The sequence below is a fragment of the Moschus berezovskii genome, chromosome 11 (genome assembly GCF_049115385.1).
Source record: "Moschus berezovskii isolate FMDL1 chromosome 11, NW_MosBer_1.0, whole genome shotgun sequence".
NCBI classification, from domain to species: domain Eukaryota; kingdom Metazoa; phylum Chordata; class Mammalia; order Artiodactyla; family Moschidae; genus Moschus; species Moschus berezovskii.
Window position 1 is genome coordinate 63,242,688 of NC_142470.1, and position 19,594 is coordinate 63,262,281.

At 41.9% G+C, this 19,594-nt stretch overlaps 1 protein-coding gene and 1 long non-coding RNA gene across 7 annotated transcripts in view; one reads left to right on the forward strand and one right to left on the reverse strand.

Annotated features, from left to right (window-relative positions):
• LOC148776172 (uncharacterized) overlaps window positions 1-19,594 on the forward strand; it is a 36,992-nt gene that overhangs the window by 3,296 nt on the left and 14,102 nt on the right. The window lies entirely within an intron of this gene.
• Window positions 9,319-19,594, reverse strand: part of SEPTIN10 (septin 10) — a 61,077-nt gene continuing 50,801 nt past the window's right edge. For 2 of the 5 annotated variants that reach the window (XM_088841404.1, XM_088841405.1), the window contains 2 exons: window positions 12,698-12,885; window positions 9,319-9,526 (listed from right to left, as the gene is read on the reverse strand). In XM_088841404.1, coding sequence (XP_088697530.1) covers window positions 9,424-9,526; window positions 12,698-12,885 — 291 coding nt within the window. In that variant the 3' untranslated portion in view covers window positions 9,319-9,423. The other 3 variants (XM_088841406.1, XM_088841408.1, XM_088841407.1) reach the window with 3 other exon arrangements.

Here is a 19,594-nt window from a genome sequence, read left to right on the forward strand (position 1 = left end):
CCTCACCTGATACAGAGACACTGGCTTTACCTTCCTCCTCTGAGGGCAGGATGGCCCCTAAATGCATTTTCCAGTCTGCCCTGCAGCCAGGCCTGACCCTGAGATGCCCTCCTTCTTCCCATCTTTCTGAGAGCTGGGGTGTGGATGTGTTGACTTCAGTCTCTGGCCACAAAGACAGGAGCAAACTCTACAGGATGGAGGAGGAGGAGGTTGGGGCTGTGACCAGTCAAAGCTTCAGTGGACAACCTGCCCATGGGAGAGAGAAGGAAACACTGTCTATTTAAGCCATTGTCACAGGGAGGCTCTTATTATAGTAGTCAACCTTTTAAACCTGTGGACTTATTTTTGGGAGGACACCAGTCTTCACTGGATTGCCTTCTAATCTGATGTTCTGTGAACGGATCATAGATGGAGCAGATGTTTCTGAGTGACCAAAAGCCAGTTCTGACTTTTGCTTATGGACATAATGGAAAAACAGAATTGGATTTACCCTGCCACCTGACATAGCTAGAAAACCAGACAAAACACAGGCCATTGGAACACGGGCATCACAGAATGATTCTTGGGAGAAGGGGCCCTTTAGTGAGTGAGGGCTGCTGTCACAGAGGACCACAGATGAGGCCTAAACACCAGAAGTTTAATTTCCTGCAACTCTGGAGGCTGAAGGTCTGATATCAAAGTGTCAGCAGGCCTGGTTCCTCCTGAGGCCTCTCTCCTTGGTTGTGTAGACCACCGTCCCTTCTTGGGTCCTCGCGTGGCTCCCTCAGGGTGCCTGTGTCTCGATCTCTTTTTGGGAGGACACTAGTCCTGTTGGATTAGACCCTACTCATATGACCTCATTTACCTCACTTATCACCTTATAGAGACATTACCAACAAAGGTCCGTCTAGTCAAAGCTATAGTTTTTCCAGTAGTCATGTATGGATGTGAGAGTTGGACCATAAAGAAAGCTGAGTGCTGAAGAATTGATGCTTTTGAACTGTGGTGTTGGAGAAGACTCTTGAGTCTTGAGAATCCCTTGGACTGCAAGATCAAACCAGTCAATCCTCAAGGAAATCAGTCCTGAATATTCATAGAAAGGACTGATGACTGAAGCTGAAACTCCAATACTTTGGCCACCTGATGCGAAGAACTGACTCATTGATAAAGACCCTGATGCTGGGAAAGATTGAAGGCAGGAGGAGAAGGGGATGACAGAGGATGAGATGGTTGAATGGCATCACTGACTTGATGGACATGAGTCTGTGCAAGCTCCGGGAGTTGGTGATGGACAGGGAAGCCTGGTGTCCTGCAGTCCATGGAGTTGCAGAGAGTTGGACACATCTCAGTGACTGACTGATTCTTTACAGACCCTGCATCAAACACGGTCACATGCTTCAGCTGCATTGCAAGAGTTTCTTGTGTGTGTGTTGTGTTTATTAAATTAAAAACATTTTGTAAATTTGCCTGTTTTTGAGCTGTAGGTTTTTTTGAAGTGTATTATTTAATTTCTGAATATTTAGTATTTTCTCGGGTATTCTTTCCATTACTGATAGCTAGTTTAATTGCATTGTGGTCAGAGAACATATTTTACACAATTTCAGCCCTCTTATGTTTGTTCATTGAGGCTGATCTTATGGTAAAAAATATTCTGTGTGAATGTGCTGCATACCCTTGAAGAGAATGTGTGTCCTCTCCTGGGGGTTGGAGTGACCTCTAAATGTCCATTAGATCAGACTGATTGATAGTGTTGTTTAGTCTTCTTGAGCTTTGTAGATTTGTGTTGTATCAATTACTGAGAGAACCTTGTTGGCGTTTCCTATCACAGTGGTGGGCTTATTCTTTTAATGTCTGTGGTATCTGCAGGTCTCAAGTTCTGTCAGTTTTTTCATCAGGTACTTTTACTTCGTTATTAGGTGCAAACACCCATGGTTGATAGATTCTCCTGTCAAATTGGCTCCATTATCATTCAGAAATGACTCCTTTATCTCTGTGCAGTTCCTTGTTGTGAATTGACTTTGTCTTGGTTATGCTCCCCCCCTGGTGGCTCAGAGGATAAAGAATCTGCCTGCAATACAGGAGACCTGGGTTCCATCTCTGGGATGGGAAGATCCCTGGAGGAGGAAATGGTAACCTACAGCAGTATTCTTGCCTGGAGAATTCCATGGACAGAGGAGCCTGGTGAGCTACAGTCCAGGGGTTACAAAGAGCTGGACATGACTGAATATGTTGGTTATGCTGCCATTTTAGTTTTTGTCTCGTTCATGTTTTCAGGAGGTATATTTTTCCATCCTTTTACTCTGTCTTCATATTTAAAGTAGGGTTTTAGTAGACTGTATAACTGTATCTTACTTCTGAAATCCAACCTGACAGTCTCTGCCTGTTAACATTGGAGTGTTCTGACTGGTCACAACAATGTAATTGGATTTAAATCTACAATCTTGCTATTGTTTTTCATCCTTTCATTATTTCTTTTTTCTCCCTCTTTTCCTGACTCCTTTGGATCTGTTATTTTTCTGTTTTCCTAAAATAAAAAGGAATTTTATTTCCTTTTTGACTTCAGGCATACTTCTGTTTTTAAATTTTGTGATTGTTTTGGGTTTACAATATGTATATTTAGTTATAATTGATAATTAAGTCATTCTGGTGTTAAAGATACACATTATGCCTCTTCATTTTTATTATTCAAATACACCAATTCTGCCCTCAGTCTCCGGATTGCTGTTTTCATGTGTTTTTCTTCTGTATGTGTTACAAAGGCCCATAGTCTGTTTTGATTTTGCTTTAAACCATTGATTATTTTAAAGCATTTAAAAGATTTTTATATTGAAGTATATAGTTGGTTTACAGTATTGTGTGTGTTTTAGGTGTACAGCAAAGTGATTCAGAGATACAATTATATCTATTATTTTCAGATTCTTTTTCTTTATATTACAAAATATTGAGTATAGTTCCTTGTGCTTTGTGGTAGGTCCTTGTTGGTTATCTATTTTATACACAGTAGTATGATATCAAAGCACTTTTTAAACTGGAAAAAAAGATTTTAAGTCACATATTTACCATTTCCAGTTCAGTTCAGTTCAGTTGCTCAGTCGTGTCCGACTCTCCGCGACCCCATGAATCACAGCACGCCAGGCCTCCCTGTCCATCACCAACTCCCGGAGTACACTCAAACTCATGTCCACAGAGTCGGTGATACCATCCAGCCATCTCATTCTCCGTCGTCCCCTTCTCCTCCCGCCCCCAACCTTTCCCAGCATCAGAGTCTTTTCCAGTGAGTCAACTCGTCACATGAGGTGGCCAAAGTATTGCAGTTTCAGCTTTAGCATCAGTCCCTCCAATGAACATCCAGGATTGATCTCCCTTAGAATGGACTGGTTGGATCTCCTTGCAGTATAAGGGACTCTCAAGAGTCTTCTCCAACACCACAGTTCAAAAGCATCGATTCTTCGGCGATCAGCCTTCTTCACACTCCAACTCTCACATCCATACATGACCACGGGAAAAACCATTGCCTTGACTAGACGGACCTTGGTTGGCAAAGTAATGTCTCTGCTTTTTAATATACTATCCAGGTTGGTCATAACTTTCCTTCCAAGGAGCAAGCGTCTTTTAATTTCATGGCTGCAACCATTTCCAGTTACTTTGTGTAAATTTGAATTTCCTTTAGGTGTCATTTTCCCTCTGCCTGAATCACCCCCTTTAACATTTCATGTCATCCAGGTGTGTTAAGCGGTGAAATTTTTCAGCTGTTGCTTGTCTTAACGTCTCTGTTTTACCTATATTTTTGAAAGATATTTTTACTGGCATGGAATTCTAGGTTCTTTTTTTCATTTAGCATTTGAAAAGGTATTGTCTGTTGGTTGGAATTGTTCTTAATGAGATCTTTGTTTATTCTTAACCTAGTTTCTTTAGTTTGGACAGAGGAGCCTGGTGGGCTACACAGTCCATGGGGTTGCAAAGAGTCGGACACGACTGAGCGACTGAGCGAGTGAGTTTCTTTAGTAATAGGGAAAAACCTCTTAATAGAATTAACTTGTAGTCTATGTTAGTCACTAAAGGGATGTTTACTGTAAGCTTAAATTCTACATAATGGCCCATCTCTGGGAACCCCACCTCCCAGCTAATGAGCAGTAAGCTAAAATACCTTCCAGGAACCCTCCTGAACAGGCCTACCTGTGAGTTAATGTAGGAGGATGAAATGCACATGTCCCCTCTGCAGGCTGATGGGAATCTGGAAGTGTCTGACTTTACTCCTCCCCTTTAGTATAAAAGGGGCCTGCATTCTAACTCAGGCAAGATGGCTCTTTGGAGCACAAGCCCACCGTCTTCTCAGTGTGTTGACTTTCCAGATAAAGTCACTACTCCTTGTCCCAACAACTCATCTCTTGATTTATTGACCTGTTGTATTGAGAGCAGGATGAGCATGAACTCAGTAACACCACCATTCAGACTCCTTGGAGTGTCGAAGATGTTTTCTTCAAGCATCTTTTTTTTTAAATTAATTTATTTTAATTGGAGGCTAATATTTTACAATATTGTGGTGGGTTTTGCCATACATTGACATGAATCACCCATGGGTGCACATGTGTCCCCCCAACCTGAACCCCCCTCCCACCTTTCTTCCCATCCCATTCTATCCCTCTGGGTTGTCCCAGAGCACCAGCTTTGGGTGCCCTGCTTCATGCATTGAACTTGCACTGGTCACCTATTTTACATACTGTAATATACATGTTTCAGTGCTGTTCTCTCACATTCTCTCAAATCATCCACCCTTGCTTTCTCTGACATAGTCTTTTACATCTATGTCGTTTTGCTGCCTTGCATATAGGGTCATCATTACCATCTTTCTAAATTCCATATATATGCGTTAATATATTGTATTAATGTTTCTATTTCCAAACTTTCGCTGTATGTAATAGGCTCCAGTTTCATCCACCTCATTAGGACTGATTCAAATGCATTCTTTTTTTATAGCTGAGTAATATTTCATTGTGTATATATACCACAGCTTCCTTATCCGTTTGTCTGCCGATGGACATCTCGGTTGCTTTCATGTCCTAGATGTTGTAAATAGTGCTGCAGTGAACATTGGGGTACATGTGTCTCTTTCAATTCTGGTTTCCTCAATGTGTATGTCCAGCAGTGGAATTACTGGCTCATGTGGCAGTTCCATTTCCAGTTTTTTAAGGAATCTCCAGTTACCCATTGTGGCTGTACCAGATGGCATTCTCACCAACAGTGTAAGAATGTTCCCTTTTCTCCACACACTCTCCCACATTTATTGTTTATAGACTTTTTGATGGTGGCCATTCTGACCAGCATGAGATGATGCCTCATGGTAGTTTTGATTTGCAGTTCTGTAATAATGAGTGATGTTGAGCATCCTTTCATGTGTTTATTAGCCATCTGTATTTCTTCTTTGCAAGTATCTCTTTTTAAAGCTGGTATTTTTCCTGTGTGGAGTAACATCTTAAATACCGTAGTCAACAATTCCGCAGGGAAATAGGGAAAGGGGAGTGAAAACGGAATCTGGGGCAGGCCCTGGCTTTGATTCAGGGGCTGCCTGCCCTCCGCTCCTGTTCTCTGACATGAAGGACTTGATAAGCTATTTCCTGATGCCCAGGAACGTGACCCTCAGCTCACTGCTTCCTGGAGATGTTCTTTCTGTGGAGCAGCCTGTGTTGATGCATAAAATTTCAGAAACAAGTATTGTGGACAGAAAGCTTCACTGTTCACTTGGAAAGACTCAGAAGTGCCCAGGTTTCCTTTGCCCGGCATGGTCACCATCACAGGAGGAGACAGGTCAGACCAGACTATGACACCTGTTCCACCTCCAAGAGCGCAGGTCTCTCTTTCCTTGACCTCACTTCACCCTCTTTGCTGATCCATCTGGTGGGGCAGCAGCACAGCCTGTCTGCTTCCAAAAGTTCAAAGAGGAGCCCAAGAATCTCGAGAGCTACTGGGAGTGTGAGGCCCCCAGAAGGAGCAGCTGTAGTAAGCCATGAGGGGCCGTGCAGTGGGTGGTGCCCTGGGGTGGTTTACTTGTTTGGTCGGCTCTTCCCTGGGAGCCCGAGCAGGAGAACTGAAGGTCTGGGACCACGCGGCTCTGTGGTGGGCAACCCCGGCCTGTGGTGACTCTGCCCACACAAGTGACAGTTTCTGCAGAGGTAGAAATTGAAGCAAAGACTGCTTGGGACTCCCTCACGGAGGCACAGGCCATGTACAGGCACCCGCGAGCAGGTTGGCCTTGTGGAGGACCTTGACTTCGAACCACAGTTGGACAGGCCTGGGGGCTGCAGAACCTGAGCACAAGTCAGTTAATGAAGGGCAGTTGTCGAGGCCATTTGGAGTAGGCGGGACAGAGCTGAGGACACAGCTTTAAGAGCTGAGATTCTCTGCTTAGTGAGAACAGAGTGTCAGGCACCGAGCCTGCCCAGTGGCCAGCTGCATTCAGTCATCACGTGGGCATCTGTGCCCACGACCCTGTGGACTCCTGACCCCAGTGCTCAGTGCTCTGACCCCTGCTTCAGGTAGACTCGCTGCAGACAGAGCCATGTCACCTGTGAGAACTGAGGTCATCTTAATTTTTTGCCTCCAGAGGTGACTGCTGGCTCCGGTGACATGTCTAACGGAAGGGACGGTCTTGCCACTCTTCTTGCCTCCAGCCTTAAAAGTGTGATGCCTGCTCTGGGTTGCTGTTTGTGGGCACCTTTTATCAAATTGAGGAAGTTTCCTTCTATTCAGTGTTCTAAGAACCTTTTATCTTTTTTAAAAATATTGAAGATGCTACATTTTATCAATATTTTCTGATTCTACAGGGATGACCATATGATTTTTAAGGTTTATGCTGTGAGTTACACTGGTTAATTTCCTACTGTTAAAACATCATTGCATTCCTGGATATGAGGAACTGTCTTTTTAAATACGTATTTCTGGATTTAGTTTGTTAGTAACCTGTTTAGGACTTTTGCATCTTTGCTCATATATGAGATTAGATTATTTTGTCCTTTCTCAGAATGTTTTTATTAGGCCTCATTGTTAAGGTTGTTAAGGTATTTAGTTGCATGAGTTTTACAGAATTCTGTAGCTGCATCACCCCCACACACTGCAGACCTGAGGCGCCTGCACCAGCTGTTGGTTTCTTCCTGCCCGAGGCCAGGTTGCCCCCCAGCAAGACTGTCTTCATCCTATAGAAGTGATGCCTTCTATAGAGAATATAGCTGAACAGTGAGGAGGGCCTGGCAACCCACTCCAGGATTCTTGCCTGGAGGATCCCCATGGCCAGAGGAGCCCAGCGGGCTACAGTCCATGGGGTCGCAGAGTCAGACACAACTGAGTAATTAAGAACAGCACAGCACAGCTGCACAGCAGCTTTTGGTTGAATGCACATGATGTACCTTCACCTGTCAGGATGGAAAACTTTAATCCTTTCTTGTAAAGTGACATAGCTGATTCTAAAAAAACTTTTGCCTAAAAAAAATTTATTGTGATTGCTTGTTTGGGCCTAAATTACCATATTACTAAATGCTTTTTGACTGTTGTATCTGTTTTATTTCCTTGTTTCCTTCTGGGTTATCATTTATCAGACTAGTTTTCCTTTTGCTGGCTGGAAAGGCACTTTGTCCCCACTTACTTGCTCTTCCTGCCTCTCATTTATGGTGCACAGGGATCTCTACCTGCTCCCAGTTAACACAGGCCCTCCTACTCCATTCATCCCACTCCCAACTGGCATGCCACTGAAGTCTTGAACTTTAGTTCCCTCTGTATTTCTAGCTCCAGAGGACATTTTCAGGTATTTACACAGCCATTATTCATTTTGGTTGATCCATGCCACTTTTTTTTTTTTTTACTATGTATTCTTTTCTGCCTCAGTGTTATTTAAACACAACCTGGTTATTCTCCTGTGCATGCTGTGGTAGGAACTACTGGCCTGGGCTTTAGTCTGAGTTTCCCTGCCCATGGCCTGGCTTATCCCTTATCACACCTTTCCCTCTACTCTGGATGAGTATCTGACTGCGTGAGTCAGACCTCTCCATGACTCCTCCTGCTCAGTGGGTTAGATTTATGAACTCCTTGTCTGTTCCCTGCCTCCTTCTAAACCCCCACCCTCACTCACATCCTGCCCCCCGGCCGTTTCCCTGATCCTCTGTTCACACTGAGCTGCTTCCCTGGTTGCCCAGGCGCCCCTGTACCCAGGTCACCTTCTTCCTCTCCTACATCTGAAGCTGCTTCAGTCCTTCAAGGCCAGTCACTTTGGTGCTTTCCTGTGCTCCCTGGGCAGGAGCCTTTCTGAGAGCTGCTCCACAGGGGCCTCATCAGTTTGTGCCCCCATTTCCTGTCCAAATAGGAAAACAGGACTTAAAATAGTTCATCTTCCAGATGGAGATAGTAATCTTCCACATAATGCTTGGAACCTGGAGTCAGAATCTGTGTGAAAGAACTTAAAAATTCAGTCCTCGGTACGAAGTTTAGTGGTTGGCAGTCAAAGACAATTATGTTTCAAATACTTTATAAAAACAATAATAAAACAGGTGTAGCTTTATTTTATTCCCTGAAATTTATTGCTTCAAGCATCAGTGGATAATACCTCTATAACCTTGGAGAATTAATACGCTTTGTGAGAAGCTGAGCTTCATCCGGGCAGACCTCACTGTGCTGTGCAGGTGTGTGTTCTTTACACACTGAAGGCATGTGACAGCCCTTCGTCAAGCAGGTGTCAGTGCCATTTTCCCACAGCATTTGCTCACTTTGTGTCTCTGTCACATTTTGGTAATTCTCATAGTGTTTCAAACTTCTTCATTATTATATTTGTTATGGCGATCTGTGATCAGAGACCTAAATGTTAATACCACAACTTGCTGAGGGCTCGGGATGGTTACCATTTTTTAGCAACTGAGTATTAACTAAGGTAGGTGTATTGGTTTTCTTGCACACTTCACAAGAATACTGCACAGTGTAAACAGAACTTTTGTATGCACTCCAAAAACAGTTCATGTGACTCACTTTATTTCAATACTCACTATATTGGATCGGTGATCTGGATCTGAGCCTGCACTGTCTCTGAGGTCTGCCTGTACTGTAGTGGTTTAAACAATATTTTTTCTTTGCCATGCAAATCTTCTAAAGTAGAATCTTACATGGAGTTGCAGATACATGAATCAAATACAGGACTCACACTGTGGGCGTGCACATGTGGTGAGCCTCCTTCACAGCAGAGTCACAAGCAGCACAAGGGCTCAGGGTCTGAGGTAGGTGTCCATGATCTTTTCAACTAAGAACTTGAATAACTTTTTGTACCATGCCAACAACCACTCTGGTACTTAAAAGTAACTTTATTAAGGTTCAGGATAGCTGTTTATACACAGTTTGATATAATAGGCTACGAATAACCACCACTCGCGTCAGGTCACTGAGCTTGCTGCGTCGCTCCTGGGCTAAGGCTCAGCGCTGCAGCACTGGCCGGGCTCGGGAGGCCAGGCTACCTGCCTGCGGGGACTCACCGGCTCTCCTGCTCCCACCTTCCAGAAGCTGGGCATTACTGATCCTGAGAAGAAAGTGCAGAGCTTTTTCTGTGATACTTATAACTTATGTTACTAAAGTTCTAAAGGGCTAAGAGACATTTGTGAACTTTAGATTAAAAAATGAAATTTAAAGTGTTGGTCCGGGTAAGCTGGGCTACAAAATGAAAGGTTTCTTTTGAGATTTAACAGAAATTCGTGAAAAATACACCGCTCAGAATCTGACATGTGCCGTGTAAAATATTCTGTTATCTGAGAAGTACTGATCACCCACCTCTGTTTTAAAATAACTCAAACATATAATTAACTAGTTCTGATAAAGTGTTTAAGATCTATTTGCAAAAAGAAAAGTTAAAGTGATTTAAACACAGTTTAGTAAATATGTAGATACATTTTATTTGTCAAGAGTAAATATCAGTTTCATTTAGAATATTCAGGTACAAAAAGTGAAAACTTAATGAATGTTAAGAAAAAGTTAGAAACCATTTAACTGTTCTGCAAATGCTAAGGCACTGAATTCAAATATCGTTTACAATGTGAATTACCTAAATTTTTATCTTTAATAGTCAGATGTTCATAGCTATTTCTTAAGAAATATTTTTAGTAAGATGATTTAACTTTATTTACCCTGGAAGACAGTTTTAAACAATTATGTAATACAGACTAATGCACACAGTGTGAGGACACCCAGTTCTAAAGTTACTTATCACTAGAAAAGGGCTTATTTACCTGAGTGTTTCTGCTCTTAAACATATCACAACACATGGACCACAATGCTGAAGCACATATTATGTAATCTGATACAAAAGCTTAGGATCATGTTTCCAACTGGATAATTGTATCAAAACTTTAAAAGTTTTGAGCTGCTGGAGTTTCAGGTACATAATACATTTTAAAACATATTCCTCAAAGTTTACCTTTATATACCTTTCATATGTACACGAAAGACTCATCTTGGAATATATATGCAATCAGAGCCTAATATATGAGTCCTGTATTTTTAAAGCCACCAACAGACACTCTTGTTACAGTATAGTGACAGGCAGTGGGCAGCAGGGGAAATTATCTCAATTCATCACAAACTTATCTTAAACTACTAACAGTGAATAAGTGATACCATCCAGTCTGGCTTATATATTGACCTCATACTTAAAAGTATTTGCCTATAAATGGCAGTAACTGTGGCCATTTGCCAGATAAAGAATAAGTAATACAGCATAAGTGATACATCAAATAAAAACAGCAAGAAAATCAAAGCATACTTCTAACATTTTAATAGCTTTTGCTTGTGATGACCTTCTGTGATCTGGAACCTTTGTTTTACATAAAATTGGAGCTGGAAAGAGAAAAAAAACCTTTTGTTTGGTACAATAGAAAACCATATAGGAAATAAAAATCACTTCTTTTACAAAGTTTTTACAGATACACATCTAGTATATGATAGGATATCTAGCTGTGGGACTCTGGAAAGAAAAAACAAACACCAACATTTCTTGAGAGTAAATTTTTCTGAGCTCTTAAACTGTGGGCTTGGCCCTGATTTTGCGAACAGAAGCCCATACCTTATTTTCACAAGGTGACTGTAAAGGTTTTTCAAGTATGGAATGAAGTGGGGGAGTCCAAGTCTAGTAAAACTGGACTAAGTCGAGATGATGAGAAGGTGAAAGGCCCTTTAGCTTTATAATTCAAGACACACTAAAAAGAAGTCATAAATTATATGTAAACAGTTGGCCCTCTGGATCTGAGGGTTCCACATCTGAGGATTCAACTGACTGAGGATCGAAAATATTTGGGAAAAAAATTCCAGAAAGTTCCAAAAAACCAAACTTGAATGTGCCACTTGCTGGCGAGTATCTGCCTAGCACTTAAATTCTGTTCACATTGTATTAGGTGTTAGAAAAAACCTGGAAATGATTTAACGTGTACAGGAGAATGTGCATAGGTTCTGTGTAAAAACTGTGCATTTGATATGAGGGACTTGAGCAGTAGTGGATTTTGGTGTCTTCCTGGAACCAGTCCCCCACAGATAATGGGGTGGTTTATTTTTTGAAATTCAGTGTATTCATTTTTTCCACAAATAACTGCAAGCCTTTTTGGTATCAGGCACTGTTCTAGGAACTGAGGGTGTATACATCAGCCAACAAAACAGAGATCCACTCCCTGGAAGAGCTTATGTTAAAAGATTATACATGAGAATTCCTTCTTCCCACAAACCATAACATCCACAGGCCAATTAAATCCACTCCAAACCCTGTGGATTTAACTCTTCATAGTTACAAATGGAAAGCTATCACGGGCAATGTTATATTTTCCTAACTTTTTGAAGGTGACTTATAAAGAATTCTGACAATAGCGGTTTGAAATACAATGTGGTGATAAAAGAAACCTGAGGACTGCCTTGTGAGGCCCAGGAGAATCTGAGCTGCCACAAGGCAGGCTGGATGCTCAGCAGAGCGTGCAAACAGGCAGAGACAGGAGGACATTCAAGGGGGAGAGATACATATACAAAGGAGGAAAAACCACCTTATTTTCTAAGACTTTGATTACACTGATTTTAACACATACCCCAGACCTACAAGCCTTGGCGCCATCCTCCACCTGTTATCAAGGCCGCCCTGGCGCACGGGGTCCCTCTCTACCTTCCTCTGCATCTTTACGTCCACCAATCGTTTCATAAGCTCTGACATCAAAGCACAGGAGTTCCAATCGATAGCCTGGTTCCCTTATTAAAATAAAAATTCTCACAAAATCATTAGTGGGATTTATTTAAAAGAAGTAAACCGAGGAATTAATTTTTTTTATCAAATATTATCTTATGTCTCTAATTTCCCCAGCAAAGTATATAGCTTCTGTCAGGCATGAAAGTCAACAGAACTGACAAGAGGTCAGTAGTTACTAGACATGTCCTGGAGTGGACAGTGCCCTCAGGTCACAGACCCTCACACGTTGTGGCAAATTTGTGTTGTGTTCACTCACACATTCATGCAAACATTCACTTAGATGTGCACAGAGCACTAGACATGTGGCAGGTGCCCTTCTAGCTGCTAGGTAATCCGCACACCGGGAGGGCCCAGGGCTGTGATTTCAAGAAGCTTTTTGTTTCAGTGCAGGAGGCAGAGGGGAATAAGGAGACAGGGCAGAGAGCCGTGCAGAGGGGGCACGGAGGCTGGAGGGGTCAGACCAGGGGAAGGGCTTACTTCTTGCGGTCCTTGTCCTTCCTCAGGTTGCTGCCTGCGGTCATAAAGGTCTGGTTCTGGTATATCTCAGAGGTAGCTTTCTTCTTGGAGAAAGCGATGATTTCTTCTTCCAGAAGTCTTCTCTTCTCTTCCAGCCTCAGCTTCTCCTCTTGGTGGACTCTTTTAAGGTGCTCAAACTTGGCCTGGAGCTGTGAAGCCAAGTGAGATTCCTGCTGAGGATGCCGTGTGGCAGCACACACCCGCGCCTCTTGGCGCTGCAGCCCTGCTCAGGCTGCCTGCACAGCAACCAGGTAGATGTTCACATGTGGAACTGCTTTAACATTACCTGAAATGAGCTCCCATGCAAAAACGCATGAGCAAAACAAAACAGCCTCACAAACAAATCTCAGTTTTTTAAACATTTGACCTCTTCTTAGAGTTTCTCTTTAGTTGCTCTACACATTTTCACCAAAAAGCCTCTTCAAATAAAGTTTCTAAAACTGTTCTTAATAAAAGTGAGGGACATAAATTATAGAATCGAGTTATTAAAAATAGGGGGGAAAGTCCATCTTTTCCAAATAAATTTACCATGTACTAGTGAAATAGCTGTTGTTTACACTGGTGAACCTGTGTGGAAAGCAGTGTCAGTTTAAATCAAGAACCTTAAAAATCTGTTGTGTTTTTCCACAGTCATTCACCTTCTTGAAATCTGAACTAAATCAAACACTGTTGAAGATGTGTGTCACAGTCAGCTCCATATCTGTAATTCAGCTGAGTGTGGACGGCGCAGTCTTGTGGACTTATTAGTAAGTGAAAACACCCACCTATAAATGGGCTTATGCAGCTCACCCCCCAGTGGTTTAAGGGTTAGCTGCCCTCACTGTAGTAGGATCTACACCATAATTGCAGAAAAAAACCTTTGTCTCTAAGAGAAATAACACTTTAAAATTCATTTATGCTAAATACACTCGATGCAGTCATTAAAATGAGTTTTGCCAAAGTTTAGAGATTTCAGATTTCCCTGGTTTAATTGTTGTTTATCTAAAAAAAAAAAAAAAAAATCTAGGGACTTTAGCAGGTTCCTTATGAATCAGCCGTGTGCCAAGAACACAAGCACAGCATCTAGAATCTGCATCAAAAAGTCACAGAAAGTATTGCTAGGACTGGTTTAACTTTCAATTAGTATTTTCAGCTCTGGATAGCAACCTAATGTGTATACAAAAAGTAGGACTTGGTTTATAGAAAAGATGGCATATGATCATTGAGGAAATACTTTGCTAAAAACTAGAGGCTGAGGGCAGAGACAGCAGAGAGCTACACTGCTTCCTAATAAAATTCGATGTTCTGGATACAGAGCAGCTGTCTGCTGAGCCAACAAACCTCACGGAAGAGTTTAGACAGAGACAGAATAGTGTTGAACAGATGAGGTGAGGCCCAAAGACTCTTGTATTCCTGAGACTGTCACTTCCAGAGAGATCAGCGCCTTAGCATCTGTATGTGCCTTTATACATATATATTTTTTTACATATAGCTTGGACATGGAAGCAACCTAGGTGTCCATTGGCAGATGAATGGATAATGAAGTTGTGGTACATATGCACAATGGAATGTTACTCAGATATAAAAAAGAATGCATTTGAGTTCGTTCTAATGAGGTGGATGAAACTGGAGCCTATTATACAGAGTGAAGTAAGTTAGAGAAACACAGATACTGTATATTAACATATATGGAATTTAGATGGTAACGATGATCCTATATGCAAGGCAGCAAAAGAGACAAAGATGTAAAGAACAGATTTTTGGACTATGTGGGAGAAGGCAAGGGTGGGATTATTTGAGAGAATAGCATTGAAACATATAAAATATGTAAAATAGATGACCAGTGCAAATTCAGTGCATGAAGCAGAGCATTCAAAGCTGGTACTCTGGGACAACCCAGAGGGATAGGGTGGGGAAGGAGGGGGGTTCAGGATGGGGAGACACATGTGTACCCAAGGCTGATTCATGTCAATGTATGGCAAAAACCAACACAACGTTGTAAAGTAATTATCCTTGAATTAAATTAATTTAAAAAGTTATAAGGAGTTGGTGGTATGCACGCACATACAGAGAGTGGCAGCTCTCTGAGCATGTGTGCACCCCCATGAATTGGGAAGAAGAGCAGAAGGGAGGGTAATGCTTGGAAAGGGAGGCTACAGGGCAGGTTTATTATACATTATGTGAGTAGAATCCAATCTCTGATTCCTTAAATGGAGGGTGCATACTTTATATCCTTAAATATTCTGGAAAGTTGTAAAGTACTTCACATGTCATTCATGAGGTTGACCAGAAATTCCAGGAAAACTGTAAAGACAAAAATGGCTTAGAAAAGGGGGTAAGTGGAATCTGACTATTGTTTACATTACATGGAGTTCACAGCTTTTGGCAGCGACAGTCTACTCCACATACATGAAGCACTCACTTGTGGCTCCACTTTTCATTACAAGGCCTTTAATTCAGACACATTTCAAATACTTGAAAAGTTAAAAGCAGGAGACCTTCTGTGCTGTTGAAACTACTCACACATGGTACACTGCTGTCTCTTGTATAAAGGAGCTTCTGAGGACATCATACATTCTGCTGTGCAGTGACCCTTTTTAAAGTATCTATTTTTAAAAGTGAATACCAGAAACAACATTCCTTTCTTGCCAGACCAGTGTCTTTGACCTGAGTCCTATACTTTGCTGGGGTCCCAGAAGTGTGGCTCAGCCACACCTCGTATATATACTGCATATACTCAATCTGGACTCTCCAGGTCTGAGTTTTAGTGCAGCTGTACTTGTTTACTTCAAAGTATCTACAGTAATTATGGAAACAGGAGAGGCATAAATATTAAGTGAACAATTAAGAAACAGACAGGTGTGTGTGTTAGTTACTAAGTCATGTTCAATTCTTTGCAATTCATGGACTGTAGCCCGCCAGGCTCCTTTGTCCATGGGATTCTCTAGGCAAGAATTACTGAAGTGGATTGACATTTCCTTCTCTGGGGGATCTTCCTGACCCAGGGATCGAACCTCGGTCTTGAACATTGCAGGTGGATTCTTTACCATCTGAGCCACCAGGGAAACCCCAATAGATAACTGGGTGTTTACAGTTAGTGAGGCTCTTCAGTTAGACAGATTCCAGTGAGGCTCTGTGTGGTGGGGGCATGATGACTAAGCCAACTGCCCAACCAGGAAGGGGGGTGTGTGTGTGTGGGGGGTGTGGGGGTGGGTGTGTGTGGGGGGTGTGGGGGGGTGTGGGGTGTGTGTGTGTGTGTGTGTGTGTGTGTGTGTGTGTGTGTGTGTGTGTGTGTGTGTGTCCAGCTCTTTGAGACCCCACAGACTATAGCCTGCCAGGCTCCTCTGTCCATGGCTGGAGTGGGTTGCTATTCCCTTCTCCAGGGGATTTTCCCAACCCAGGAATCAAACCCAGGTCTCCTGTATTACAGGTGAATTCTTTGCTGTCTGAGCCACCAGGGAAGCCTATTTAATGTATAAAATTGGGAAGTACTAACATCTGAATGATGGTTATATACTTCACTTGGAGGATAAATATATACTGTACTTTTTCTTGTGGTGTAAGAAAGGCTATACATCCAGAATGATGTGGACAGAGATGTAGAAAAGGTAACATTTAAACAGTGTCTTGACATGACATCTGTCCTGTGTGTCCCCTGCTCTACCTATCCAGTGTTCACCGCATCTTCAGCTAAGTCTCTACTCCACATGAGAATCATCCTAATGTATACATAAGGTGAATTAGGAGGTATTTGTTTATAACCATATTGGCAAGGGTATTTTAATAACAGGGTCAGCTAATTCAGACTTAGATAATCCTCTGGGATACCTGCCAGTGTCTTACTGATGAGCTAGCTTTGAATGTCCCAGTTTACCCAGTAGACACCTGGTTTGCATCTGTTGTCCGATATCATTACTAAAAAGCCTCCTTTTTCTGTAAAACTGCACGAACACTGAGGATAAATTATATGGTCCTCCTTCATCTGAACTTCAATTAATGGTTCTTTTTTAAAATTTTATTTATTTTTGGCTGTACTGGGTCTTCGTTGCTGCATGAGCTTTTCTCTAGTTGCGAGCGGGGTCTGCTCTCTAGTTGCACTGTGAGGACTTCTCACTGCAGTGACTTCTTTTGTTGCAGAGCATGGGCTCTAGAGCAGAGGCTCAATAGTTGTGGCACAAGGGCTTAGTTGCTCCTTGGCATGTGGAAGCTTTCTGGATCAGCATTGGAACCCATGTTTCCTGCATTGGCAGATGGATTCTTTGTCCCTGAGCCACCAGGGAAGCTTACCTGATGGTTCTTAAGTGAATCATCACTCACATGACTGCTGATGACCCCAGACGCCCTTCTTCATCAGACCTGACTCTATCTAAAGTATGGATGATAACCTACCAGCTTTGCAGGATGAAACTGGTCATGAGGGAACTTACTAATATTATTGTAATATGAATAAAATAGGCCCCTAATCTACTACTTGTAAGCTTACATAATTATAAGTTGTCACTCTTGTGACAACTTTAAACTCATAACTTCATCATTAATACAATACAGTGTTTGAATCATTAAAAAAAAATCTACAAAGCACCTAGTGACAAATAATACTTATTTTTCTTTCAACCATTTGGTCACCCTGAATTTTCAATTTACTTTAAACTAATACACATTTAAACAAAATTGTGCTTAGTTGTTCAGTCATGTCCAGATCTTTGCGACCCCATGAACTGTAGCCCGCCAGGCTCATCTGTCCATGGGGATTCCAGGTAAGAATACTGGAGTGGGTTGCCATGCCTTCCTCCAGGGGATCTTCCCCACCCAGGGATCGAATCAGTGTCTCCTGCACTGGCAGGCAGATTCTTTACCATCTGACCCACCAGGGAAGCCCTTTATTATGTGTAACTCATGGATAATTATGAATAATTAACAGATGTTTTGAATAAGTTAGTGAAGTGAAAGTCTGTCAGTTGTGTCCAACTCTCCAACTCCATGGACTGTAGCCTGCCAGGGTACTCTGTCCATGGGGATTCTCCAGGCAAGAATACTGGAGTGGGTTGCCGTGCCCTCCTCCAGGGGATCTTCCCAACCCACGGACTGAACCCAAGTCTCCTGTATTGTAGGAAGAGTCTTTACCATCTGAGCCACCAGCGAAGCCCAAATATTCTTATGGGGGGTTTTAAAAATTAAAATTCAACTGTAAACCACTTCTACATCTTCTCACTGGAGAAACGGAGAACCATGATATATGAGAGAGAAACTCTTACAAGAGAAGTATATGCTAATCAGAAGAAAAACCAGCACAGTTTCCTAGCATCACAGTCTTCCTCAATGTCTGTATTTCAAAATAACTTCAAGCTAGTGACTGTTCTCAAATAAGAGACGGTGCAAAACAGAACACCTAAATGCAATATTAAACCTAAGATTGAATTCTGGTTCAAAAACAAGAAATCACCAAATAGAAAGGAATAACAAAAGATAATCTTGGGATGACTGGAGAAATCTGATTATGAACTGATGATCAGGGTAGATTGTGGCATTGCTGTTACTGTTCTTAGGTGTAATACTGGTACCATGGTTATGGAGGAGAAGGCACCTGAGCTTCAGGAATGCATGAAGTGCCCTTGATGTTTACACCAGCCTTCAGGCGGACAGGAAAACATACACCCTAAAGGTGGTGATATGTCCATTCTAAATCTAGTTGTGGGGATGGACCTGGGTACCCTGTACTTTCACTTTTTCATTGTCTGAACTTTTTAAAAATAAAAATCAAATTATAGACAAGATATATTTGTACATCATTAATTTTACAAAGCCACTTACTATTGGGTTTATTTAAATAGCAAGTACTATCAGAGTATTTTAAATAATAGGTTTGTATAGTTAAATTAAGCTTCTGAGGTGGCATTAGTGATAAACAACCTGCCTGCCAGTGCAGGAAAGGCAAGAGATGGTTGGGAAGATCCCCTGGAGAAGGGCATGGCAACCGACTCCAGTATTGCCTGGAGAATCCCATGGACAGAGGAGCCTGGCGGGCAATAGTCCATGGAATCACAGAATTGGACATGACTTCTCATGCATGTATTCATGGATAATTTGATTACAAATAACTCTGCATTCAGATGGGTATATCTTTCCTTTTCTCCTTTGCCTTTTGCTTTTCTTCTTTTCTCAGCTATTTGTAAGACCTCCTTAGACAATCATTTTGCCCATCTAAATGCAGAGTTCCAAAGAATAGCAAGGAGAGATAAGAAAGCCTTCCTAAGTGAACAGTGCAAAGAAACAGAAGAAAACAATAGAATGGGAAAAACTACAAATCTCTTCAAGAAAATTAGAGATACCAAAGGAACATTTCATGCAAAGATGCACACAATAAAGGACAGGAACGGTATGAACCTAATAGAAGCAGAAGATACTGAGAGGTGGCAAAAATACACAGAGGAACTATACAAAAAAGATCTCAATGACCCAGATAACCACGATGGATGGTGTGATCACTTGCCTAGAGCCAGACATCCTAGAATGTGAAGTCAAGTGGGCCTTAGGAAGCATCACTACAAACAAAGCTAGTGGAGGTGATGGAATTCCAGTTGAGCTATTTCAAATCCTAAAAGATAATGCTGTTAAAATGCTCCATTCAGTATGTCAGCAAATCCCAAAGAAAAACAATGCCAAAGAATGTTCAAACTACTGCACAAGTGCAATCATCTCACACACTAGCAAAGGTAACGCTCAAAATTCTCCAAGTCAGACTTCAAACAGTATGTGAACCTTAAACTTTCAGATGTTCAAGCGGGATTTAGAAAAGGCAGAGGAACTAGAGATCAAATTGCTAACATCTGGCGGATTATAGAAAAAGCTAGAGAATTTCAGAAAAACATCTGCTTCATT